The sequence below is a fragment of the Rhinoderma darwinii genome, chromosome 1 (genome assembly GCF_050947455.1).
Source record: "Rhinoderma darwinii isolate aRhiDar2 chromosome 1, aRhiDar2.hap1, whole genome shotgun sequence".
NCBI classification, from domain to species: Eukaryota; Metazoa; Chordata; class Amphibia; order Anura; family Rhinodermatidae; genus Rhinoderma; species Rhinoderma darwinii.
In genome coordinates, this window is record NC_134687.1 from 519,885,513 (window position 1) to 519,911,771 (window position 26,259).

The 26,259-nt window shown below is 45.2% G+C and overlaps 1 protein-coding gene across 3 annotated transcripts in view; it reads right to left on the bottom strand.

Moving 5' to 3' along the window:
* CAMK4 (calcium/calmodulin dependent protein kinase IV) overlaps nt 1–26,259 on the bottom strand; it is a 289,756-nt gene that overhangs the window by 15,983 nt on the left and 247,514 nt on the right. For all 3 annotated transcript variants that reach the window (XM_075836731.1, XM_075836733.1, XM_075836732.1), the window contains exon 9: nt 7,123–7,249. In XM_075836731.1, the coding sequence (XP_075692846.1) occupies nt 7,123–7,249 (127 nt within the window). The remainder of the gene's footprint in view (nt 1–7,122; nt 7,250–26,259) is intronic.

The window sequence follows — 26,259 nt, forward strand, 5'->3', positions numbered from 1 at the left end:
GTGGCCCCAATCGCTGATGTGTTGCCGGTGCTGCCTGGGCCGGCGGCGTGGGGCAGCTGTGTCGGTGGCGGGCGTACAAGGAGAATGCCGGGATCGGTCCCATAGCAGGCATGGTGCGAGTAGGGCTGGGTCAGGGCGGCGCCACGTGTCTGGTCACAGTCGGTCTAGGAGGCATCGGCGTCGCCATCATCATCACCATTATAGGCGGTCTCCGTCTTACTCCTCATCGTCCGACGACTCCCGGAATAGCTGGCAGGCTGCAAGGAGCGGTCGCAGTAGGGTTCGCGCTGCATCCGAACGGGGGGACTCGGAGTCGGCGTTCCTCAGTGGGAGCGTCGGGGGTTGCTCCCCCTACGACTGAGGTGGTTTCGGTGGTCCTGGTTGCCACAACGGCTGAAGTGGGTCCGTCCGCGACAGGAGGTGCGTCAGCTGCTGGACACGGTGAGTATGCCTGCCTTAGGGCTTGGAATGCTGATAACATGTCTGCAAATGATTTATTGTCTGCTGTGCAATCTCTGGTGGCTGGGGCCGTATCGTTGCCTGTGGGACCGTCGTTGCAGGCCGCAGGGGCAAGGTCCCCGGTGGAGGCGTCCACATCTATGTCCACTCCATCGGTCCCCGCTTTCAGAGATTCTTATTTTTGTAGCGTGTCTCCGTTAGGTGCTCATGTGTCTGAAGAGGTGCGTGAGAAAATTGGGAAGAATGCGTATATTGATATTTGGTCCCTTTTGTCGGTTGATTCGTCGACGGTGGATAAAGAGAGTAGACTGGAAAGGGGTGTGTTGAGTAAGCCTAGGGGCGTGCGGTCTTTTAATAATTGGGTGCAGGCCTTTGCTATTTTAGGGGGGGTGTTTAGTCAGGCTGGGCCGGAGTGTGCGGGTCAGTTATTTGTGTATCTGGATACGATTTTTAGTGCATATATATCGCATGGCGGCTCGGCCTGGTGGCGATATGATGAGGAGTTTCGTCGGCGTCTGGCGCAGAGGCCTGAGGTGGGGTGGGATACAAAAGCGACTGATGTTTGGCTGTGCTTGATGATGACACAGCGCCTGTAAAGGATCTGCCAGGCACAGCTTCTGTGTCAACGCCCATAGGTAATCAGTCTGCACCTGCTTCTATGTCTGTGAGACTGACTCCATCTTCCACCACTCAGGATGGCAGGCTTAGGAGTGGGAGAGCCTATCACAGCCTGGCCAGACGGAGCTAGCTCCCGCCCTCTGTCTATTTATACCTGCCTTTCCTGTTCCTCCTTGCTTGTGATTCTTCTCGTTTGGTTTCCTGGCCCTGCTGCAGCTTCTGAACTATTTGACCCTGCTTCATATTGACCCTGGCTTACTGACTACTCTCCTGCTCTGCGTTTGGTACCTCGTACACTCCTGGTTTGACTCGGCTTGTTCACTACTCTCCTGCTCTGCGTTTGGTACCTCGTACACTCCTGGTTTTACTCGGCTCGTTCACCACTCTTGTTGCTCACGGTGTTGCCGTGGGCAACTGCCCCATTTCCCTTGCTTCTGTGTACCCTTGTCTGTTTGTCGGTCGTGCACTTATTGAGCGTAGGGACCGTCGCCCAGTTGTACCCCGTCGCCTAGGGCGGGTCATTGCAAGTAGGCAGGGACTGAGTGGCGGGTAGATTAGGGCTCACTTGTCTGTTTCCCTACCCTTATCATTACAGCGCCCATTTTCAGCCCGCCGCCCCCGCCTCTTCTCCTTCCGGTGGGGGTGGGGTTGGCGGGGGGGTTGGGGGTGTCCGTCGTGCAGGAGCCTGTTGGCTCTTTAATGAGGGACACTGTAGATTCTATGCCTCTTGTAAGTTCTGGCATGAGTGCTCCTCCTGTGGTGGTACCCATGCGGCGGTCAGGTGCTCTCGTCGGGTGGCGACAGTCGCCCGCCCTGCGGGTGTTGGTAGAGGGGAGGACGCCGGTGCGCGTGTCCGCGATGCTCCCGTGGTTAGACCGGTACCCCAAGATGGCGGAAGCCGCCCTGCTTAGAGTGGGTTTTTGTTATGGGTTCTTTATTCCGTTTACGGCGCAGGCGGACCCGGTTATGTCTAGGAATTTGAAGCCGTTATTAGGGAAAAGGAGGTGGAGCTTGGCCGCATCGCCGGCCCATTTGCTGCATTGCCCTTCCCGAATCTTCGGGTGTCGTCACTGGGGGTGGTTCCTAAGAAGGAGCCTGGAAAGTTCCGGCTGATTCACCATCTGTCCCATCCCAAGGGGCGATCGGTGAACGACGGGACTGACAGTGATTTGGCAACGGTCTCATATGTTTCATTTGATCGGGCAGTTGAATTGGTGTGTCGGGAGGGGGCGGGCGCCCTTATGGCCAAGTCTGATATTGCGTCCGCTTTTCGTTTGTTGCCTGTTCATGCGGATTGTTTTCACCTGTTGGGCTGTGCGTTGGAAGGGTTTTTCTATTATGATATGTGTTTGCCGATGGGCTGTTCAGTTTCTTGTTCGTATTTTGAGGTGTTCAGCTCATTTCTAGAATGGGCGATGCGGGATCTCACCGGTTCCTGGTCGGTGACTCATTATCTGGACGATTTTTTGTTTGTGGGGCCTGGGTCCTCGGGGCAGTGTCAGTTTTTGTTGAGGTCCTTTCAGTTTCTGGCCCAAAGCTTTGGGAGCCCCCTTTCTGAAGGAAAAAACGCAGGGGCCGGTGACGGTATTGAGTTTTCTGGGTATTGAAATTGATTCGGTTGCCATGGTCTTTCGCCTCCCGGCAGAGAAGGTGGTGAAATTGCGCGCAGCATTGGACATGGCTCTGGCTGCGCGTAAGTTGGAGTTGCGGCAGATTCAATCATTGTTAGGTCTGTTGGTATTTGCGGGTCGTATTATGCCCATGGGGCGAGTGTTTGCCAGGAGGTTGTCCTTAGCTACAGTGGGCGTTTCGGTGCCTTCTCATCATGTTCGGATTTCTAGTTCTGTTAAGGCGGATCTGCGCGTCTGGCGCACTTTCTTGGAGGACTACAATGGGCGTACGTGTTGAAGGACGTCTTCCATTTCCAGCGTGGACTTGGAATTGTTTACGGACGCGGCTGGCGCGGCAGGGTTTGGGGCGTTGCTCGGTTTGGCCTGGTGCGCGGAAGCTTGGCCTGATTCCTGGAAGACAAGGGTTGGTGTGCAAATTTGACGCTGTTGGAACTTTTCCCCATAGTGGTCGCCGTTGAATTGTGGGGGGCGCGCCTCTCCAACAGGTCTGTGGTGTTTTGGTCGGATAATATGAGTGTTGTTTTTGCTGTTAACCACCTTACTTCTTTCTCAGGTCCGGTGTTGGCTTTGCTCCGTCATTTGGTGTTGCGGTGCTTGCAGTGTAACATCAGTTTTCGTGCTCGGCATATTCCAGGTGTTCATAATGTTGTTGCTGATGCTTTATCTCGTTTTCGTTGGCAGGTTTTTCGCTCTCTTTGCCCGCAGGCAGAGCTGGAGGGAGCCAGCTGCCCGGAGTTCATGTGGAGGATGCTGGATCGCAGCTAGTGCCCTTGGTGAGGTCATCCCTGGCGCCCTCGACTTGGGCCACTTACGGTAATGCGTGGAAGGAATGGTTGAGCGCTGCGGCGGATAGACTGGTTGGGGAGGATCCGGTGCTGCGCACGACGGTGATGCTGGAATATCTGATGGATTTGCGCGGGCGGGGGGTTTTGGGGGTGGTGGCGCAGCGGCGTCTGGCCGGGGTGGCTTTCTTTTCTAAGTTGAAGAGGTGGTCGGATGTGACTAAGTCCTTTTTTATTTTGCAAGCCTTGAAGGGGTGGAAGAAGATGGCTTCTAGGCGGGAGTTGCGGCGGCCGGTGTCTTTTTCTTTGTTGCAGGAGCTTATAGGGGCGCTGCCGTCGGTGTGTTCTTCTCCATATGAATCTGTTTTGTTTTCTGTGGCTTTTTCGTTGTGTTTTTTCGGGGCTTTGCGGATTTCGGAGTTAGTTCCGATGGGGGCGGCGCGGCCGGGGGGTTTGCTTTTGGAGGACGTCGTAGTCTCCTCGGTGGGGGTTCGGTTGCGGAGTCGTCTCTCTAAAACGGATGTGTTTGGGTGGGGTTGTTGGGTGGCGCTTTGGGCAGTCCCGGGTCCGGTGTCGGCTTTCTTGGGGGTGCGTAGTTCCGGGGCCCAATTTTTGTCACACTCGGTTTTCTGCTATTTTTCGGAAGGCTTTGGTTCAGGTTGGACAACCGCCAGGGGATTACGGTACTTATTCGTTCCGTAATGGGCCGGCCACGATGGCCAGTGAATTGGGGTTATCGGATGCGGCTGTGAGGCGCATAGGGAGATGGAAGTCGGATTGTTTTGCTGGTTATGTTCGCCCGGACCTTATTTTGCACTAATTTCTAGTTTTGATTTTAGGTACCAGACCAGCAGTGTGGATAGTCGGGCACTCCTATGTGTTTTGGGCTGAGAGGAGGGCTGCCATACGCCCTGGGGGACGTTCGTTGGGCTTTGCAAGTGCTGAAGTCTACTGGAGAGGCATCCGGGGCCTGCGCTGGTTGCAGGCACTGCCCGAAGTGGTCGACATCAGCCGGCATCGCATGGTTCCAACTGTTTTACTGTTTCATCTTACAGGCAATGATCTGTGTTTGGTTCGGTTGGGGGAGTTGATCTCACTGATCCAGTCAGGTTTAGAAAGGTTCGCCAGCTTTTTCCCCCGGGTAGTTTTGGTCTGGTCAGAAATTGTTCCCAGGTTGGTTTGGCATGGAGCGCGGGACGTGAATGCCATTGAGCGGGCGAGGCGCCTATTAAACACCAGGGTGTCTAGGTTTGTCCGAGCTAGAGACGGGGTGGTGGTGCGTCATCGGGAGTTAGAGGGTGACAATAGAGGTTTGTTGTTGCCAGACGGGGTGCACCTAATGGAGATTGGGCTGGATATTTTCCTGTCAGGGTTGCAGGATGGGGTTGAGCAAGGTCTATTTTTGTTGGGGGTCGGTGGGCCGTGTAGTTGAGGAATACACGGTCACCTGGTGGCGGTAGTTAAAGGGGATTTAACTACATGTCCTTGGTTAGGCAGGCATACAGGTTGTTATTGACCTATGTTAAGGTCATTGCATTTTATATTTGGTAAATTTGTTATTTACATTTATTGTGTTAATAAAGCTGTGGCCGACCCCCGGGTCAACCCCACTTTAAAAGAGAGTTATGTGTCGGTGTGATGTTAATTTTAGTATGGGGAGGGGAGACTTATGGGTTAAATGTTGCTATATGCATACAGTCCCATTATGCTTGGACTATATATATTAACTTGGTACACTGTAGTTTGGCCAGCTGCCATCCTGCTATGGCGGTGCGGCCCAGTGGGTCCACACACCCACAGATCGTGACAGTCGGTAGGGTGTGCGCATTGGAGTGGGCTCACGGGCTGAGCCTGCTCCATTCGCCATGGGTGTCGTCTGTGTAATCTGAAATCCTTTCCTGGCCATTCAACTACTTAGATGCCATGGTCAATAGCGACCTCGGCACCTCAGCCATTAGACAGGCCCCCCTGTTACTCCATCACCGTGATTGCGGGATGCCGATGGATTTCATGGCAGTCATAAGCAGGGCTTAATAGGAGTTGGTAGCAATTACAATACACTGCAATAAATAAGCATTGCTGTTTATTGTACCAGCTTGCTCAAGTAAAACAATGTAAAAACAGTTAAATAAAGCTTTAGTAATATACCAAAAAAAATACTTCTCCTATGATGAATTTATTGCCAGACAAGATATAAACAAACAATTGATCTTTATTTCATTACATAAAGTATATCATTAAAAATATGAGACAGTAGAAAAATACCACAGAAAAATGTGTGGTTGAGGTGGTATAAATAAGTAAATTTAGAGGTTCTATAAGTAATTTACTAACATGATTACAAAGTATATTATACAAACACAGCTAATATTATATTCAGCATATTGGTAAATAACACAATAATTGGCTGTATACCGCTAAGGAGCAAACAGTATAAATACTACATCTATTATAGAGTACAAATACCTTTTCAAGGAATGACTCACATGAAAGTGCAAGTGCATTAATGGAAAAATACCTCCAGTCACCCAACGCACGTTTCGCAAAAAAAACAAAACATTTTTCTTATTTTTTTCCCTAAAGTAATGTAAAAAAATTAACGTAATTGGTATCGCTGCATCTGTAAAGGTCAGTACTATTGTAATGTAACAAAATTTATTCGCAGGGTGAACGGCGTATAAAAAATAAATAAACACCAGAATAAAAGTTTTTGGGTAACTGTAGCGCTCCAAAAAAATGGAATAAGAAGTTATCAAAAAGTCATATGTATCCCAAAATTGTACCAATAAAAACTACAGTTCGCCCTGCAAAAAAACAAGTCCTGACGCGAGTACATCGGCAAAAAATATAAAAATAGTTATGGCTCTCAGAATATAACTCAAAACTACCTTTTTTTAACAAATAGTTTTTTTAGGAAATATAATAAATCATAAAAAAAACTATATTAACTTAGTATCGTTGTAATTTTTTCAGTTTTCCGTTTATTAAATGGTGCACTAAATGGTGTTGTTAAAAAGTAAAACAGGCCTTCATATGGCTAAGTTGACGGAAAAATAAAAAAGTTTTGGCTCTTGAAAAATGGGGAGGAAAATACTAAAATGAAAAACCTAAAAATATATGCGTCTAGAGGTTAAAGGGAAAGCATTTGAGATCATCGTGCCTTATTCAGTGTCAACACACTAATGCATATTAGTGCGTTCTCAATGTGTTGCTCTCATGACACTATTGTAACTCCCATTTGCACAACAAACTCTCTTTTAGTCTGCTAATGAATGTATTTTCAGTAATTTAAGAGGTTTTCCCATCTTCCACCCATCAGAGCCCTCACCTATCGTTGATTCCTAGCCACTGCATACTACATGTACTTGAATTGAGAGGTGTTCGCACATATCCATGTCCCCAAGAGTCGCATCTATCTGCTATTTATGGCACCTCCTGTGATTATACCATAAATTCTTAAGATGGGAAAATTCCTTTAATACGTTAACATTTTTTATTATGTGTAAAATATTGCAATGATATATATATATATATATATATATATATATATATATATATATATATATATATATATGTATTTATTATATCTGTTGACGTGAGCTGCAAGGAAAAATGAAGGTACTTTTGCTCACCAAGTCCTTAGCATTCAGTGAGACATCATCCCACCAGGGGGAGACAAAGTCATAATCGCAGTTGAGGATTCTTTTGAACATGTACTGGTCTCCACGTTCATCATAAAATGGTTCAAATCCACAGAGTCTGTAAGGGGTAAGAGCAATAAACAGGTTATTATATTGATGAGATCATTAAAACAACAGAGACGATGGTCCCTGTTGTGTAGTTATTTTAACACTTTAGTGTACAATCATCATCCCAACCTAATAATTTATGTAACCAGCAGGCACATCTGTCATTATGAATGACTTCCTAATAAATTTGGGTGCTCCCTTTACTCTTAGAGCAGCCTAAATTTGTCAGGTTATAAAAAAGGTGTCCAAAGTATGGCACAGACATGCTGACCCATACAGTCTACAATGATTACTACAGTGTTCAGTTGAGGTGCTTTTTGTCCATCTTATTCCACAGATAACATATATTATGATGGCTGATGCCACTGCATTTGTCTGTTTATATGATATGTTTGTTGTACCATTCCTAGACCTATTACCTGCACTGTTGCTACCATATAGGGATACACATTTACCAAAGAAGTCTGCAAAATAGTAAATAAAACAAACAAAAAATAACAACAAAAACATAAGAATATTGTTCCATTGTGTCTTCAGAAATCAATATGCTTGTGCAAGCTTAAAGTGTGAATATATGAATTGTTGTGGTTATATTTATGTGTAGGTTCAGATAGCACCAGATACAGGGTGGAAGTGGTTTTGCACGGATAGGGGCCAAACCCAAATGATGAGTATGAAAAGAGAGTATTCGGCACACCAATTTGAAAAAAGGTAATTTTTATTTCATTTTTAATGCCAGTGGCAGAGTGCAATGTTTCGGTCAATACGACCTTCTTCAGGCATGGAGCCGTGCTGGGTATACTGGATGGACGAGTGCTTGTTGAAGTAATAGCGGCTGGACGCTTTGTCATGAACGCCATGACAAAGCAGCCAGCCGCTATTACTTCAACAAGCGCTCGTCCATGCAGTATACCCAGCACGGCTCCATGCCTGAAGAAGGTCGTATTGACCGAAACATTGCACTCTGCCACTGGCATTAAAAATAAAATTACCTTTTTTCAAATTGGTGTGCCGGATACTCTCTTTTCATACTGTTGTGGTTATAACCATGTCTGTCATCCTATTCATGTGAAACCTATTAGGGTTTCTATTAAGAAAAGCCACATTATGATGTGTTTTGTGGATTTTTCATAGTCAATGTGGACTAGACGGACAAGAACCGATATAGCGCCTGCTTATCTGCCTTCACTTCAGATACTATTGATCTTAGTTTGTCACATTCATTGGTTCCTATTTAATGTTAAAATCTGATACATCTTTTGTTTGGCCCATATAGTGTTTCTATGTAAACCTACAAAACATGCATTGTGTATAGTTATAATATGTGAGTAGTTGTAAACATACAGATCATATATAAAACAAGATCAGAGACATATTGTAAGCGGGATTGGGAAAATGGGGCAGCTTTATGTAGCAATGTACTTCCAACAGTTTTCAGGGATAAATACATGCAATTCAGGCCGAATGCCATATTTATGAAGCCCCTACTCTACTTTTTTTTTAGCACATAAGGATTGTGCAATAATGAATCTGGGGTACACTGGGGTGTACGTTGGTATTGATAAATCTCGCCCCAATGTGTCCCGACAAAAAACAAGTTAAGTGATTATATTAGGCCTAACAAAATATAGCCCTTATTCTTATTCAAATAGTTTGTGCATCATGCTCATCTGCAATTGCTACTGGATTGTTATGTGTAACTTAAATTCAACTGTTTAAAAGGTTAACATGTTATATTTACTGCCTGATTGGAATGAATTAAAATTAGATTTTAATAGTATAGTATAAAATTGGCTCATATGGCCCAAAAGTACATATGTTCAGGCTCAGACAAGTGGTCAGGGATAGGAGACGGTCTATTGAAGCGTCTGTCTGAAGACCAAAACTCCTCTTATAGTACATAGCCCTAACAGCCACTCGCTGAAAAATTGATTGTTCCAGCCTAACAGGCTCACAGCATATGGTCAAAGAGAGAGGGTGTATCAACAGTCCTGGTAGCAGACCGATATTACCCTTTAATGGTTTCAAACTCTAGGACCACAAGCTGAATGATTAATTACAACACTACGCGTTTCAATGCCACTGTTGAATGTGACAAATCATCAGGGATTGTTTCAAGTTCAGATTAAGTGCCGGTTAGCACGATTTTAGTGCTAACGTTATTCCTCCCGGCTCGTGCACGACTCTAATACAAATGGTGCGGCAATTTGTATTAGAGTCGTGCACGAGCCGGGAGGAATAACGTTAGCACTAAAATCGTGCTAACTGGCACTTAATCTGAACTTGAAACAATCCCTGATGATTTGTCACATTCAACAGTGGCATTGAAACGCGTAGGGTTGTAATTAATCATTCAGCTTGTGGTCCTAGAGTTTGAAACCATTAAAGGGTAATATCGGTCTGCTACCAGGACTGTTGATACACCCTCTCTCTTTGACCATATGCTGTGAGCCTGTTAGGCTGGAACAATCAATTTTTCAGCGAGTGGCTGTTAGGGCTATATACTATAAGAGGAGTTTTGGTCTTCAGACAGACGCTTCAATAGACCGTCTCCTATCCCTGACCACTTGTCTGAGCCTGAACATATGTACTTTTGGGCCATATGAGCCAATTTTATACTATACTATTAAAATCTAATTTTAATTCGTTCCAATCAGGCAGTAAACTTACCAATTCAGTGAACGAAACACAATATTATATAAGCAGCAATTTGTTAACATGTTAAAGGAACACTCTAGGAAAAAATTATACACTGTGTTATGCCTGGTACATGTACTAGGGGGCGGTATATCACACATAGGTTCAAAGAACACTATTGCATCGCCCCTTTAGGCCCTGCACTAAGCATAACAAAGTTCATCAGTTTTTCCTGGATTGTTCCTAAAAAATTCTTCGTAAAAGCACACAATGATTTCTATAATAAATCATCCAGTACCTCACTAATGTGTGATTGATATCTGTGTACACATGAGTTCTCTTAAATTACATTTTTTTTTAGTTTTATTCTTAATATTGATCCTAATGTCACAGCAACATCAAGGTTTTCAGGGATGACTAATACCACTCTGAATTATGGATCTATAACTGTTTTCGACTGTAAGTCGACATGTAAGTGGACAAAACATTTAAAAATCATCAGCCAGTGCTGTCTCTGCATCTTGGGCATCTTTTACGCTGTGTTTCCTTTGTAGATTTCACGTATGGATCGAGAAAGCTCTTGGCGCATACTCTATGTCAACCGTATAACCAAAATATAAATAATTGGAAAAAATAATGTTGGGGTTCCCCCCATTTTTCATAACCAGCCAGATACAACATAGCAGCAGCACGCTAGCATTACCAGAGTGGGAAGGACACTGTTTTTGGGCTTTCCCAGTCTAACAATACCATCACTACAGATGGTCAGGTACTGGATCGTACCCAGCTCTTCCTGAACACCTGGTGGCGGTGGGTTCTGGGGAAATAATGGGGGTTAGTGTTGGCCTTTTCACTGGCAAACATTAAGCCCCGCCTTAGTAATAGACGCTGTCAATCAGCCAGCAGCCATTACTAAGGCAGTAGTAATAAAGTTTAAAACAATACAGAGACATAGAAAAAATATTTTATTGAAATGAAAAACCCGCACAACCCTCATTAACCATTTTATAGAAAATAAAACAAGCCGTCATCTAAGTAGTCCTCAAATCCGAAGTAGTCCAACAATCAAAACCTATAAAAAAAAAACTCAAACACACCAAAAAAATTACGTTAAACAATTATTATACTTACCCTTCCTGGATCCAGCGCTGGAGCCCCAATGTCAGTGAGCTGTGCCCCAAATCTAAGACTATCATATGTGATAAAGTCTGCTGAGCCACTGTATCTAATCCTATCCATAGATATAGGTTCTTAGTGCTACAGACATGCTGTCTGCCCTGATTATAGAGACCTTAGCGACCCCTCTGTCTGCTAGTGCTGCATCGTTGGGTCACTTAGGAGACCGAGCGATGCAGCTGAAACTGCGGGCTGTTGGCCATGAGAAGTTGCCGTGGCCCAAGAAGAACTTTTGCATTGGGGCCCATGAGACATTAGCTACACCACTGCGACCCAGCCCCACCCAGGCTCCAGCCGCTGCCTCCATCTCCATGGTGACCTAGCGATGTAATGTTATGCCAATGTTGCATCACTACTTAATACTATACCTTACAACTTTCAAGTATCACAAAGAGGGACAACCGATGCGGCTCACGCATTTCTTCTTTTAAGCCCACCCAATCCCCGCCCATACACACCGGGTTCAGCCCACACAGTATCATGCTCTAGTAGTGCCTCCCACACAGTATAATACCAAATAACTGCCCTCACACTGTATAATGCCCCCATAGCTGCCACTAGGGCCGGCCTTAGGGGTGTGCGATCTGTGCCATTGCACAGGGCACATCACTCCAGCAGGTGGAAGGGGGTGCTGCGCTGGCTCCCTTCCCCTGCTTGTTTCAGAAGCGCCCAGGCCCGGTGACTCAGCAGCCGCCTTTTCGCCTGGGCGCTTCTTCACTCAGTGTCGTCGCTACCGCTGTTGCAGCCATAGTGGCTGCTAGCGGCGACACCGGACATGAGGGCACCTGTGCCGTCCTGGTCAGAGCGCTTGATGTCTCTGTCCATACATGGACAGTGACATCAGGGGCAACTCCTGAAGCGGAATCCCCGTCTACAGCGTTGCCGATTCTGTTACCGGGGATTCCACTCCAGGAGATGCCAGTGACGTCACTGTCCATAAATGGACACAGACGACAGGGGCTTTTCCTGGAGTGGAATTCCCGAACACAACGTCAATGCTGTGGACGGGGATTCTGCTTCAGGAGTTGCCCCTGATGTCACTGTCTATATGTGGACAGAGAAATCAAGCGGAGCACTCCAGGAGCGGATTCCGCTCCTTCAGGGAGCTACAGTGGTGCTATCTACAGGAAGGGGGGGTGCTATCTACAAGGGGGCTGTGTGGCAGTACCTACAAGCGGGCTGTGTGGCATTACCTACAAAGGGGCTGTGTGGCACTACCTACCAGGGGGCTGTGTGGCACTACCTACCAGAGGGCTATGTGGCACTACCTGCAAGGGGCTGTGTGTCACTACCTACAGGGTTCTGTGTGGCACTACCTACAAGGGGGCTGTGTGGCACTACATACCAGGGGCTGTGTGGCACTACCTACCAGGGTGCTGTGTGGCACTACCTACAGGGTGCTGTGTAGCACTACCTACATGGGGCTGTGTGGCACTACCTACAAGGGGGCTGTGGGGCACTACCTACAAGGGGGCTGTGTGACACTACCTACAGGGTGCTGTGTGGCACTACCTACAAGGGGGCTGTGTGGCACTACCTACAAGGGGGCTGTGTGGCACTACTTACAAGGTGGTTGTGTGGCACTACGTACAGTGTGCTGTGTAGCACTACCTACATGGGGCTGTGTGGCACTACATACAAGGGGGCTGTGGGGCACTACCTACAAGGGGGCTGTGTGGCACTACCTACAAGGGGGCTGTGTGGCACTACCTACCAGAGGGCTGTGTGGCACTACCTGCAAGGGGCTGTGTGTCACTACCTACAGGGTTCTGTGTGGCACTACCTACAAGGGGGCTGTGTGACACTACCTACCAGGGGGCTGTGTGGCACTACCAACAGGGTGCTGTGTAGCACTACATACAAGGGGGCTGTGTGGCACTACCTACAAGGGGACTGTGTGGCACTACCTACAGGGTTCTGTGTGGCACTACCTACAAGGGGCCTGTGTGGCACTACTTACCAGGGGCTGTGTGGCACTACCTACCAGGGGCTGTGTGGCACTACCTACCAGGGGGCTGTGTGGCACTACCTACATGGGGCTGTGTGGCACTACCTACAAGGGGGCTGTGTGGCACTACCTACAAGGGGGCTGTGTGACACTACCTACAGGGTGCTGTGTGGCACTACCTACAAGGGGGCTGTGTGGCACTACCTACAAGGTGGTTGTGTGGTACTACCTACAAGGGGGCTGTGTCACACTACCTACAGGGTGCTGTGTGGCACTACCTACAGGGCGCTGTGTGGCACTACCTACCAGGGGGCTGTGTGGCACTACCTACCAGGGGGCTGTGTGGCACTACCTGCAAGGGGCTGTGTGTCACTACCTACAGGGTTCTGTGTGGCACTACCGACAAGGGGGCTGTGTGGCACTACCTACCAGGGCGCTGTGTGGCTCTACCTACCAGGGGGCTGTGTGGCACTACCTACCAGAGGGCTGTGTGACACTACCTGCAAGGGGCTGTGTGTCACTACTGTTATGGAATAAATATATGTATAATGTATCTGGGGCCCCAAGGAGTGAAATGTTATAGAGGAGAACATGTGTTACAATAGAATGGGTATTTTAGAAAGGTTAAGAGAGGAAATAGTTTGCAGCTGCTCTGCTGTCCATTGAAATTGCGAACAGATGGCGGTCAATCACTTGACCAACCCCCCTAAGCATAAAAGGAAACCTAAGGGAATACCTTGTGTTCCACCAATGGGAAAGAAGGATGTAAGGATGTAAGGATTGAATATACAGATGACTCATATGTTATGGAATGTTTTTTGTTCTGACGCTATAAAAGCGACCACTACAGTTAAATAAAGTCAGAAGGATTTTTACTTTGAGAAACGTCTCAGTGTATCTGTTGCTTCTCCGAGCTCGCCCCCCCCCCACCTGATTTGAACCTGCATGGAGATCAAGGCGTAACGTGACTCAAATTGCGATCACAGAAATTGGCGCCCGAACAGGGACTTGACCAGAAGGACGGCACCCCACCTAGGGGATCTCCCGGGACTTGAATGGCGACCACCCGGACGAAGGAACGTGCAGACCACTGCTGCAGCAAGGTAAGAAGACTTAATTCTTACAAACTCTGCTCTGCACCTTCCTGTCTGGTAGGTCACCTTCCCGGTAGTACTCCTGAGGGATAGAGGGGCCACATGAGGGTATTTTTAGTGTAAAAATCTGGTCAAGTCTATATGTAATCCTACCCTCAGGATAAAGTGCCTGATCTCCATGACAGTATTTGTATGAATGTTGTAGAAACCCAGTTTTGTGTCACAAATGCATTTTAGAATAAGGAAATTGTTTTTGGAAAAAACTTCCGATAATCCGGCAAATTACCAGAAACATGTGTACATGCTTCAGGTGACTACGGGGATTATGATAGGCTAAATTTAAGCCCGGAAATCGAAAATTTTGTGCAATCTGATAATCCGGAAAAATGCCGAAAATGTGTGTACAGCATTGAGGTACTTGCAGAGATTATCATGCACTGATTTTCAGCTCAAAATTCCAGAATTTTGTGCAATCTGATAATCCGGCATGTCAAAAGAACAGCTTGATTTTACGTTTGCCTTGTTATTTGGATTAGGAATATTTGTCATGGTGCAGAGGGCACGTACTCGAGTGGTGTCTCAGACGAAGAAAGTAAGATAGTTATAAAAGGACTGTGAAAGGGAAAGATCCTCTGGCCAGAGTAGAAGAAGTACGGAAACTAGAACTGTCTAAAATAGATGAGAAAGAAATTCATCTGTCAGTAGCTAAAATCTGTAACAAAATAAGAAGTATCAAGTGGATAAGTAACTGTCGAAAATAGGCAAGAAAGAAATTTGCCTATCAGGAAACTTACCCCTTGAATTACTTAGGGTGTGCCAAAAAAGGCCACCACTTACAGTCACAAGATGAGGAACTTGGTGTTCCTATTAAGAAGTTTCGAGGGGATAAGTAACTGTCTAAAATAGGTGAGAAGAAATTCACCTATCAGGAAAATTACCCCCTACGTAACTTAGGGTCTGCCCATAGGCGACCACTTATAACTATGGGGAACTTGGTGTTCCTATTACGAGATGAGCACCCACAAGGACTGACAGCCAAACAGGCAGTAGCAGAAAGAGAAGGTAAAAAGGCAACGCAAGGAACGAATCAGTTAATGAAGGCATGTGGAATGGGAAAAGCGGGAAGATTAGATCGGGAAAAATATAGATGATATAATGAGCAGATCCTTTGTGGGATTATTGTTTAGTTGGTTGTAATTTGGCTCAGTTGGATAGTGAATTAGCAAGCACCTGTTAAAATGGTGTAAATTTATTAGGGGATTGTAAATCCAGAACCACACAGAGTCAAATGACAAAGCAGATTGGAGTAGATGGATTGTAGCATCTTTTAGAAAGCAACAAAGAGCCTACAAATGTATGTAATGTTAATAACACTGAAGTAAAAGTGCAGGAGGTTGTCAGAGGAAATTCATATATTATAAAGTAAAGTTTAAAGCAAAGGAAGCTATAGAAGTAGTAGTTGTTTTAATGTTGCAAATGACCTTATAGTAAATTCCCATACGATATAATTTAGAATCAACTTGTGTGATAAGAGAAGGGGGAGGTGGAGAACAGCTGCTGGTGAGATAAGAAATGTCATCTTATTCTTGAAATGAATGGACACAACATTAAATGCTGAAATAGATATTTTGTATGACTTTGTGTCATATTGTATGTATTAGAAAACAGGACCAGCCGACGCCCGGTAATGGCGTCCGTACCTCATGTTGAGGGTGTCCTCATTGTTGGTGGGAAACCCCCTGCGTACTGTGTTTCCAATGGGAGAGGCTGCCCCCCCCTGCCCCTGATGTGGCCACGCCCGGCCCATCCAAATCAGTATGAAATAATCACCTTGTTAATTTTGTCATTTGTAGTGTTTTTTCTATTTACAGAAGTTCCAGTCTAGTTCACTGATGAAACAACACGTCATCATAATATAGAGATGGTGGCCGTCAGATTGTACGGTTAAACATTAACGTAGATAATTCCTATACAATGGTGTGATGAATGATTGCAGATACGTATGTTGTTTTGCCGGCATTGAAAGTGTTAAGATTGTGAGAAGTTGTGAGAAGTTGTGAGAAGCTGCGAGTTTGTGACCCCCCTCCCTCCCCCCTGTAGTGTGCTGTGTTTGGGAGGAGGAGGGGGGCTGACTGGGTGCAGTCTGCAGGGCTGATGAGACAAAGGGATTTCAATATGCACTGCTGAGATATATATATATCAGTAATGTCTACAAACCTAAATAAATTTCTTCTCTTTTGCGCAAGCGCTGTTGGTTATAAAAGTTACGATATTTATGTGTTATGATGTGATCAGATTTCATGTGTTTTGATAATTCAGATGTATTAAACTACAGATACTGTGAGACACGGGGGTTTTGAAAATGTATGTGCCCCCACCGTTATACTGTTTATTGGTTTGCAGTAATTAATGTTATCAGATATAATATTTTCTGTTTTATTGAATAACTAACTACAATTGTTTTGTTTTCGATTTCACACATGAGTTATGTCATTGTAAAGATAAAATGTATTTTCCTTAGGAAAAAGTCATTTTTGTTTCAGGCTGTTGTACATTACAAGGGGTTAAACTAGTGTTATGTTGAGATGTAGTTTTGAACTCTGCTACATCACTCTCGCAGAGTCCACAAAGGGGGGAAGGGTGAAGGAACTGATTAGGTACAATTTTGGTTTATGTGTAAGAGACCATCCCCCTCCAGCAAAGTTACAAAGGAGGCAGAGGTGACGTCACTCACACGAGTTTTTATGGATTTAGATGAGGGAGAAGGCAAAACAAAACTTGTCTGGACATTGTTAATTTGATGTAAAGTTTTTGGGAATGTTTTATTTTTATTTGTTTTTGTATTAATCAAGTATTTGCAGAACCTGATAAAAGTGAGATTCTCAAAGTATTCTGGATTATCAGCTGAATGAGGAGGAGTTGTGTTTGGTAGCGGCTTGTGACACCAATCCATGGAGTACCTCTACGCAAGCATATACTTTGTACTGGACTGAACAAAATGGACATGCCACTGCAGTTCTCACACAAAGTCATGGACCACAGCAGCGCCCGGTAGCATATTATTCAGCTAGACTAGACATTGTGGCCCGAGGTTCCCCATCATGTGTGAAAGCTATTATTGCTGTAAATTCAATGTTAAACAAGGCCTCAGATTTGGTCCTGGCATTTCCACCACATGATATTACTGCTATTCTAACTCAAGTACAACCTAAGCATTTGTCCACTGCAAGATATTTGAGATTAATTTGTGCTCTTCTTCTTCCTGAGCAGGTTACTTTACACCGCTGTACTACATTGAACCCAGCTACCTTACTGCCTTTGGAGCAAGGGGGAGAAGACGTAGGTAAAGTATGGTCACAATTTTTGCCTGAAACTGATGAACATGATTGTATGGCCCTTATGGCCCAGGAAACAGTGGGGTTCGCACATGTAAGAGATACCCCACTCCAAAACCCAGACCTAATACTCTTTGTGGATGGTTCAAGGTATTGTGTAGAAGGATCTTTTCTTACAGGATATGCAGTAACCACCGAAGATGTAGTCCTAGAAGCAGCCTCCTTACCAGCGTCCCGCTCAGCACAAGAAGCGGAGCTTAAGGCCCTGGCAGCAGCATGCCAACATGCAGAAGGAAAGACAGCAAATATATACACTGACTCTCGATATGCTTTTGGGATTGCACACGATTATGGCCCCATATGGAGGCTAGACAGTTTTTGACCTCTGCAGGTACACCTGTAAAGAATGCAGACTTTGTAAAATACTTGATGGAGACCCTGATGTTACCCACAGAAGTAGCAGTAGTAAACATTAAAAGCTCACACTAAGGTGAGTTCACCAGAGACAAAAGGGGAAATGCCCTGGCAGACGAAGCGGCAAAGCAAGCAGCACAGAAGCTACCCGTGTTAGCAGCCGTATGTCAGATAAAAGATCCAGAGGAAACAAGACCAGCTGTAAGCCCGGAACTACTGCAAAAACTTCAAGGACAAGCAACAGAAGAAGAAAAAGACAAGTGGACGGCCCAAGGAGCAACGCTACGAAAAGATGGCCTCTGGCAATGCAAGAATAAACTGTGCCTGCCTAAGACAATGTTCCCAATGATGGCCCAAATAACACATGGAGCGACTCACCAATCAAAAACGGCAATGATGGACTTGGTAAACAAGGTGTGGTATGCCCCAGGGTTTAGTGTGATGGCCAGCAGTTTTACACAAGGATGCATGATCTGTGCAACACATAATATTGGAAGAACTGTAAAAGTACCACAGAAGCACACACCCAGACCTATATATCCGTTCCAGAGACTACAGATAGACTATATTCAATTACCAAAAGTCGGTACCTATGAGTATGTGCTTGTTTGTATTGATCTCTTTTCAGGATGGCCAGAAGCTTTTCCAGTCACCAAAGCTACAGCCGTAGCCACAGCAAAGAAACTGATCAACGAGGTGGTGTGCAGATATGGAGTTCCAGAGGTGATCAAGAGCGACAGAGGAACTCATTTTACGGGTGAAATCATGAACTATGTGTTGTCAGCTCTAGGCATAAGTCAAGCCCTACATACACCATACCATCCACAAAGCAGTGGGAAGGTTGAGAGACTAAATGGGACTCTCAAATTGAAAATCCAAAAAGCAATGGTAGAAACCGGGAAACCATGGACCGAGTGTCTACCATTAGCCTTGTTCTCAGTAAGATACACGCCCACAAAAAGAACAGGTCTCAGCCCATATGAGATCTTATTTGGGTCGGCTCCCAGATTAGGATGTTATTTTCCACAGGTGCTCCAAATGCAGTATGGTAGACTAACAGATTATGTATAAACGCTGAACAAACAATTGACCAAGGTGTATGCACAAGTCTTTGCTTCCATTCCAGGTCCTGATTCAGTTGACGTATAAGCTAGAACCAGGAGATTGGGTCGTTGTTAAAAGACACGTGAGGAAAAGTCTAGACCCAAGATTTGATGGTCCTTTTCAAGTCCTACTCGTTACAAGCACCTCAGTGAAGCTCGAAGGAAAGGCAAGCTGGATTCACGCCAGTCATTGTAAAAAGGTTCTTCAGCCAGAAGAATGAAGATCTTTGCGGTTGTTGCGGCGGTTGTTGCGTGTGCTCTTATACAAAAAGGCAGAACTGCTACTCCTGTACACGTAATCAGTACAGAATCACTGGAACAGTTCAGGACAGGGTGGGCGAATGCCACAGTGGATAGAAAGCAGGGTAACTACACCTGTAAGGCCAATGACAAATGTGACTACAACCGAAGGGACTTGGAGAAAAGGACCACATGGAGGGACTGTGTACCTTCACATAGACAAAACAGCCAACATTAGCATACAAGAAGAGACGGCTGTTGTTTTGTTGTTATGAACCAGATTTACAGTATCTATAGAAATATACAACCAGTAAAAATAGAAATGAAATGATAAATAAGACTTATGAAAGATGCAACAAGGAGAGGCTCAACTCTACGATTGTAATAAAAGAAACTGATGGGATGATATTATGTATGAATAATAGCCAAATAAGAAATAGAAGATATTTTGTATTCTTGATAACAATTTTAAGAGATAGTTTTAAGCCACATATAACAGTACAAAGTCTGGAAAGAATCGCACACACTTGTAAGAGCGCTGTAACCCAACAGCAGAAAAAGAATGTACACTTCAATATTTCCTTCCCTGAATCCCCCAGCTGTCATAGACAAAAAAGAGAATGGTATGACCCGCTATTAGGAGGGGCAGGAACGGGATTAGGAGTATTGAATGGTATACAGTTAGAAACAGTTATGAACAAATTAAACTCAGTGGGAGATGACACATCTACTGCATTAAGGATAGGTGCGTCATGGTTACCTACTACCTTTGCCATACAACAGAAAGGGTTAGCTATAGATGAACTGTTTTTAAATGTTTTTAATGAAAGTATGCTAACCGAATATAGAACATTACAGAATGTATCAACTTTTGTAAATTGGACAGTATGTACGCTTAAAACCATGTGGCAACAAGAACAGATGAATAATTTTAAGAATAAATTGTTTAGTAGTCATGTTAGGCAATGGACAGACATTCTGCCCATAGGAGAGAGAAATGATACGTGGTTATTGTTACAGCCGGAGTATACTGAGTGTACACCTAAATGGTGCGCAGGAAGACTAATAGCATTTCATGTGAAAAATCCTACTCTATTATGCAAATTTATTGTTATGCCAATGGTAATGATTGATCCGGTGACATTATTAGGACAATATTGGATGCCAGAAATAAAAGGAACACACATAGATTCTCAAAACAAAACGAGGAATATAGATTTGTGCCAGTTAACAGAGCAAGGATATGTATGTAATGAACAGTCAGGGATATATGAACCCTGTCTAATGCAGCACCAGGATAATGTATGCGCACTCACTATAATCCCAGAAGCTAACCTACAGGTTTATATTGAAGTAGGTCCACAGCATGTATGTTTAATAACTAACAACAAGCAGACCCTTAGCCAGTTTAATCTCATAGGACCATTTTCAGGATGTCTATACAATGTGACGCATTTGACTTGGGGGAACCAAACTATAGTGTTCCTGCCTACTTTAGAAGAAATAATGTCCACTGTATGGGTACCTGAACCTTTGCCCTATGGAAATTTTAGTTTGCCACTGGAAGAGTTAAAACAAGTGTTACAAAAGTCTAGAGACGTAAAGAAATTGATAGCAGCCCATAATGTAACTCTAAGTAAAGTGAAAATATTGGCTACAATAGCAGCTAGGGAAGTAATAAATTTATCGTCAGCAATAAAAGATGCCAGTGCCCATCATTGGTATGACATATTTACAGGATTTTCCCCCACTGCCACTAAGATACTGCATGTGTTATTCCAACCATTGATATGTTTCATAATATTGTTTATATTGCTTACATGTTTCAATTGTTATACATTTTGCAAAATAAGGGAAGCATTCAATCAGAGGCCTATACATTATGATGAAAGAGTGTTGTGAGATTACCCCACCTACATACCTGTGTGAATCAAGTGAAGAAATGGATCGAAGCCTTGCTATCAGGAGATAGAAGTAGCATTGGAATTTAGGTGTTGGTAAAATCACAAAAGGAGGGATTGTTATGGAATAAATATATGTATAATGTATCTGGGGCCCCAAGGAGTGAAATGTTATAGAGGAGAACATGTGTTACAATAGAATGGGTATTTTAGAAAGGTTAAGAGAGGAAATAGTTTGCAGCTGCTCTGCTGTCCATTGAAATTGCGAACAGATGGCGGTCAATCACTTGACCAACCCCCCTAAGCATAAAAGGAAACCTAAGGGAATACCTTGTGTTCCACCAATGGGAAAGAAGGATGTAAGGATGTAAGGATTGAATATACAGATGACTCATATGTTATGGAATGTTTTTTGTTCTGACGCTATAAAAGCGACCACTACAGTTAAATAAAGTCAGAAGGATTTTTACTTTGAGAAACGTCTCAGTGTATCTGTTGCTTCTCCGAGCTCGCCCCCCCCCACCTGATTTGAACCTGCATGGAGATCAAGGCGTAACGTGACTCAAATTGCGATCACACTACCTACAGGGTTCTGTGTGGCACTACCTACAAGGGGGCTGTGTGGCACTACCTACCAGGGCGCCGTGTGGCACTACCTAACGGGGCTGTGTGGCACTACCTACCAGGGGGCTGTGTGGCACTAGCAACAGGGTGCTGTGTAGCACTACATACAAGGGGGCTGTGTGGCACTACCTACAAGGGGACTGTGTGACACTACCTACAGGGTTCTGTGTGGCACTACCTACAAGGGGCCTGTGTGGCACTACTTACCAGGGGCTGTGTGGCACTACCTACCAGGGGCTGTGTGGCACTACCTACCAGGGGGCTGTGTGGCACTACCTACAGGGTGCTGTGTAGCACTACCTACATGGGGCTGTGTGGCACTACCTACAAGGGGGCTGTGTGGCACTACCTACAAGGGGGCTGTGTGACACTACCTACAGGGTGCTGTGTGGCACTACCTACAAGGTGGTTGTGTGGTACTACCTACAAGGGGGCTATGTGACACTACCTACAGGGTGCTGTGTGGCACTACCTACAGGGCGCTGTGTGGCACTACCTAAAAGGTGGTTGTGTGGCACTACGTACAGGGTGATGTGTAGCACTACCTACATGGGGCTGTGTGGCACTACATACAAGGGGGCTGTGTGGCACTACCTACAAGGGGGCTGTGTGGCACTACCTACAAGGGGGCTGTGTGGCACTACCTACCAGGGGGCTGTGTGGCACTACCTACAAGGGGGCAGTGTGGCACTACCTACAAGGGACTGTGTGGCACTTACCTACAAGGGGGCTGTGTGGCACTACCTACCAGGGGGCTGTGTGGCACTACCTACAAGGGGGTTGTGTGGCACTACCTAGAAGTGGGCTGTGTGGCACTATCTACAGGGGTAATCTGTGAGTGGGGGGCTGATGATTATTTTACGGTGAGTGGTGGGCTGATGGTCATTTTACTGTGAGTGGGAGGTTGATAGTCTTCAAGTGGTTTCCACCTCTCAGCTCCAATTAAAATTAATATGAGGCAGAAATTACCTGTGGCGCTCGTTTGGTGCTTTTTTGCCTGCGTTTTGCATTAGCTTCAACGGCTTAAAACAAAGAGCAAAAAAAATAAAAAATGGTCAAACAACGCTGTCAATTCAAAATCTGCATCATAATTCCTGAAGGAATTCTGAGGCAGATTTTTTTTGCATTACAAAAAACGCTGTGTGAACATACCCTGAGTCTGTAGTGCTTGTTTTCAGACGTTTTCTGTCTTTCTCAAAACAATTTTTAGTAGTGGTGCCCTGAGGAAATTAAATTTTTCCACTGGTGCCTCGAGTCCGAAAAGGTTGGAAAACTCTGTAATAGGCTACAGGATCATGCGGGGCTATGCGAGGATGCCGCCGTGGAGTAGCTCAGTTCGTCGTGGGAACGGGGCCTAGGTGAGTACAATTTTTTTGGTTTGGGGGCACTGTCTACAATGGGGAGGTTGGGGGCTTATGACACTGTCTACATGGGGGAGGTGGGGGGCTGTATGGCATGATCTACACGGAGGAGATGGAGGATTTTTGCACTGTGTACAGGGAGGCAGAATGGCACAATCAACGGGGGGGCACTATCTACATGGGGGGGGGCTGTGTGTGGCAGCCAGGGGAGGGGGCATTAAACTGTGTGGGGGCCACTAAGCGGACATTATACTGTGTAGCGGTACTAGAGGGGGCAATATACTGTGTGTGTGGTACTTATGGGGCATAATACTGTGTGGGCACAATTAGAGGACGAAATACTGTGTCCTTGCAGGGGTTATAATATATTATATTATGAAATATTATTATTATACTGTATGGGGGCACTAAAGGGGCATTATACTGTGTGGGGGCACTATATAGGGTATTATACTGTGGGGGGGCATTATACTTTTATTATGGGGAATTTTTTTATGATGGGGTGGGGCGCCGAAATATAATTTTGCATGGGGCGCCATCTATCCTAAGGCCGGCCCTGGCTGCCACCATACAGTATAATGCCCCCATAGCTGCCACCATAGCTGCCACCATACAGTATACTGCCCCATAGATGCACCCATACAGTATAAAGCCAACACAGATCTCCCCATACAGTATAATGCCCACACAGACGCCCCCATACAGTATAATGCCCACGCAGATTCTCCCATGCAGCATAATGCTCATACAGATGCCCCCATGCAGTATAATGCCCTAACAAATTTCCCCATACAGCATAATGCCCTATAGCTTACCCCATGCAGAATAATGCCCCCATAGCTGCCCCATACTGTATAATGCCCCTCATACTGTATAATGCCCACACAGATGCCCCCATACAGTATAATGTCCCCATAGCTGCCCCATACAGTATAATGCCCCATAGCTGCCCCCATACATCTTAATGCCCCCAAAGTTGCCCCCAAACAGCATAATACCACCATAGCTGCCACCATACAGTATAATGCCTCCTTAGCTTCCCCTAGTGACAGTGCCAGGGTAGTGACACAGTGCCCATGTAGATAGTGCCCATGTAGATAGCACCACAGTGTCCCCGGTAGATAGTGCCCCTAGATAGTACCACAGTGTCCATGTAGATAGTGCCCCCTTGAAGATAGCGCCATTGGGACTCCCTCTAGGAGCATAGGCCAGGGATTCCAATCCTAGAGGGAAGCCCTGATGTCACTGCCCATATATGAACAATGACGCCAGTGGCTACTCCTTGAGGGGAATCACCGTTGCCGACTCTGGCCGGGGATTCCACTCCAGGAGGAGCCCCTGACATCAATGTCTATATATGGACAGTGACCTCAGGAGTTTCCTCTAGGAGCGGAATTCCCGGCCAGATCATCGGCAATGGGGACTCCGCTCAATGAGCAGCCACTTAAAGTAACGCTGATCCCAGGGAGTCCTCGGTGAGCGGAGGAGCTGCCTCTGCTCCTCCGCTCTTAACTAATTCTGAAGTAGGGAGCTGATGGTTCCCAGCTTCAGAATTGGGTTCAACTGTCAGATACAGTTGACAGCGGGACATACCCTGGGACGGTTGGGAGGTATGCGTAATAAAAGGTTATTAAAAACCTAGGTGGAAGTCTTCAGGCCCCGCCACACTTTTAAAATATGTTTGCTGTGTGCTGCACATGCAAGCAAGAATAGAAAGCCGGCAGGGAGAACCAAGTCATGTATGTGTATGTATGTATGTATGTATGTATGTATGTATGTATGTATGTATGTATTCATGTATGTGTGTGTTTGTATATATAAAAAAAAAAAAAAAATAAAAAAAAAATATATATATATATATATATATAGTAGGTGAGAGGTGGTTGATGTTGTTCTTTATGATTAAAGGGAATCTGTCACCAGATTTATGCAGCATAAGTATTGACAGTAGAAAATATACAAGAGAAATTTTTCCGCCCACCACTCATTTGAAGTAAAGACGCCACATTCCACGATTGATCGGTGCACGGGCAAGAGAGCTACGTCAGGAGTAGGTAGAAATCCAGGGAACAAAGTTGGAAGTCCAGCACACGATATGGTATGAAAAAATACAAAACTGTTTATTTAAGTCAAAATTAAAACAAGAAATTAAAAATCCTGGTGAGAGAACGCTTACGCATTTCGAACTTTTCAGTTCTTAAACATAGCTATGATTAAGAACTGAAAAGTTCAATAAGCGTAAGCGTTCTCTCCCCGGGATTTTTAATTTCTTGTTTTAATTTTGACTTAAATTAACAGTTCTGTATTTTTCCATAAATATTGACAGACAACCTGATTTCAGGGGTCTGTCACTTGTCAATATGTTGTAGTTTTCATAAAATTACAGTTTACCAGTTGCAGCGCAAGCTGAGTGCAGCGTGCTACCCCTGCTGCTGATTGACAGCTTTCTCCCTATTACTGTGCATTGAGAACAAAGCTATCAATCAGCAGAGGTGGGTGGGATTATCCCGCAAATAATAAACATGGAAGACTTCAGAATCAGCGCATGCACATCATTAGGAGGACTCCTGGCTCGGTTCATGCTGAATTGGATAAACTGTGATTTTATGAAAACTACAGCGTATTGACGAGTGACACATCAATGAAATTAGGGTTTCCGGCACTAGTTTATGCTGCCATAGGATAGGGCAGCATAAACCAGGTGACAGATTCCATTTAAATTAGGTTCAAATAGGGCTAGAACTTTAAAAATAAAGGTAATTGTATTTGTGTTTACTGTACATACTGTGCCATTCCCACACCGTCAGTTCCTTATTAATACGGCGGCGACTGGCTACCACAATCACATGACATGAACACATCACAACATTGTGTAAGTAAGTTAAACAGAGAGTACTGGGGACAGGCGGGTACCTGCGGTGCGGGAATGGCACAGAATTACTAAGATAGGTACATTACAATTTTATCTATTTTCAACCTAAAGTCCTATTAAACTAATTTTAATATCTCAGTGGTCACTGCTTACTATGCTTCTCACTGACCATTTTGCTCTCTTCCCTCCCTTTAAAGGCTCAAACGGTAAACCCCCAATGGCCCTAACCAATCTCACTGTATGGTGCCCCGAAATTTTTGATAGCGGCCCTGCACTAAGAATAGCTTATACACTTGTAATTTGAGGTTGAGTGTG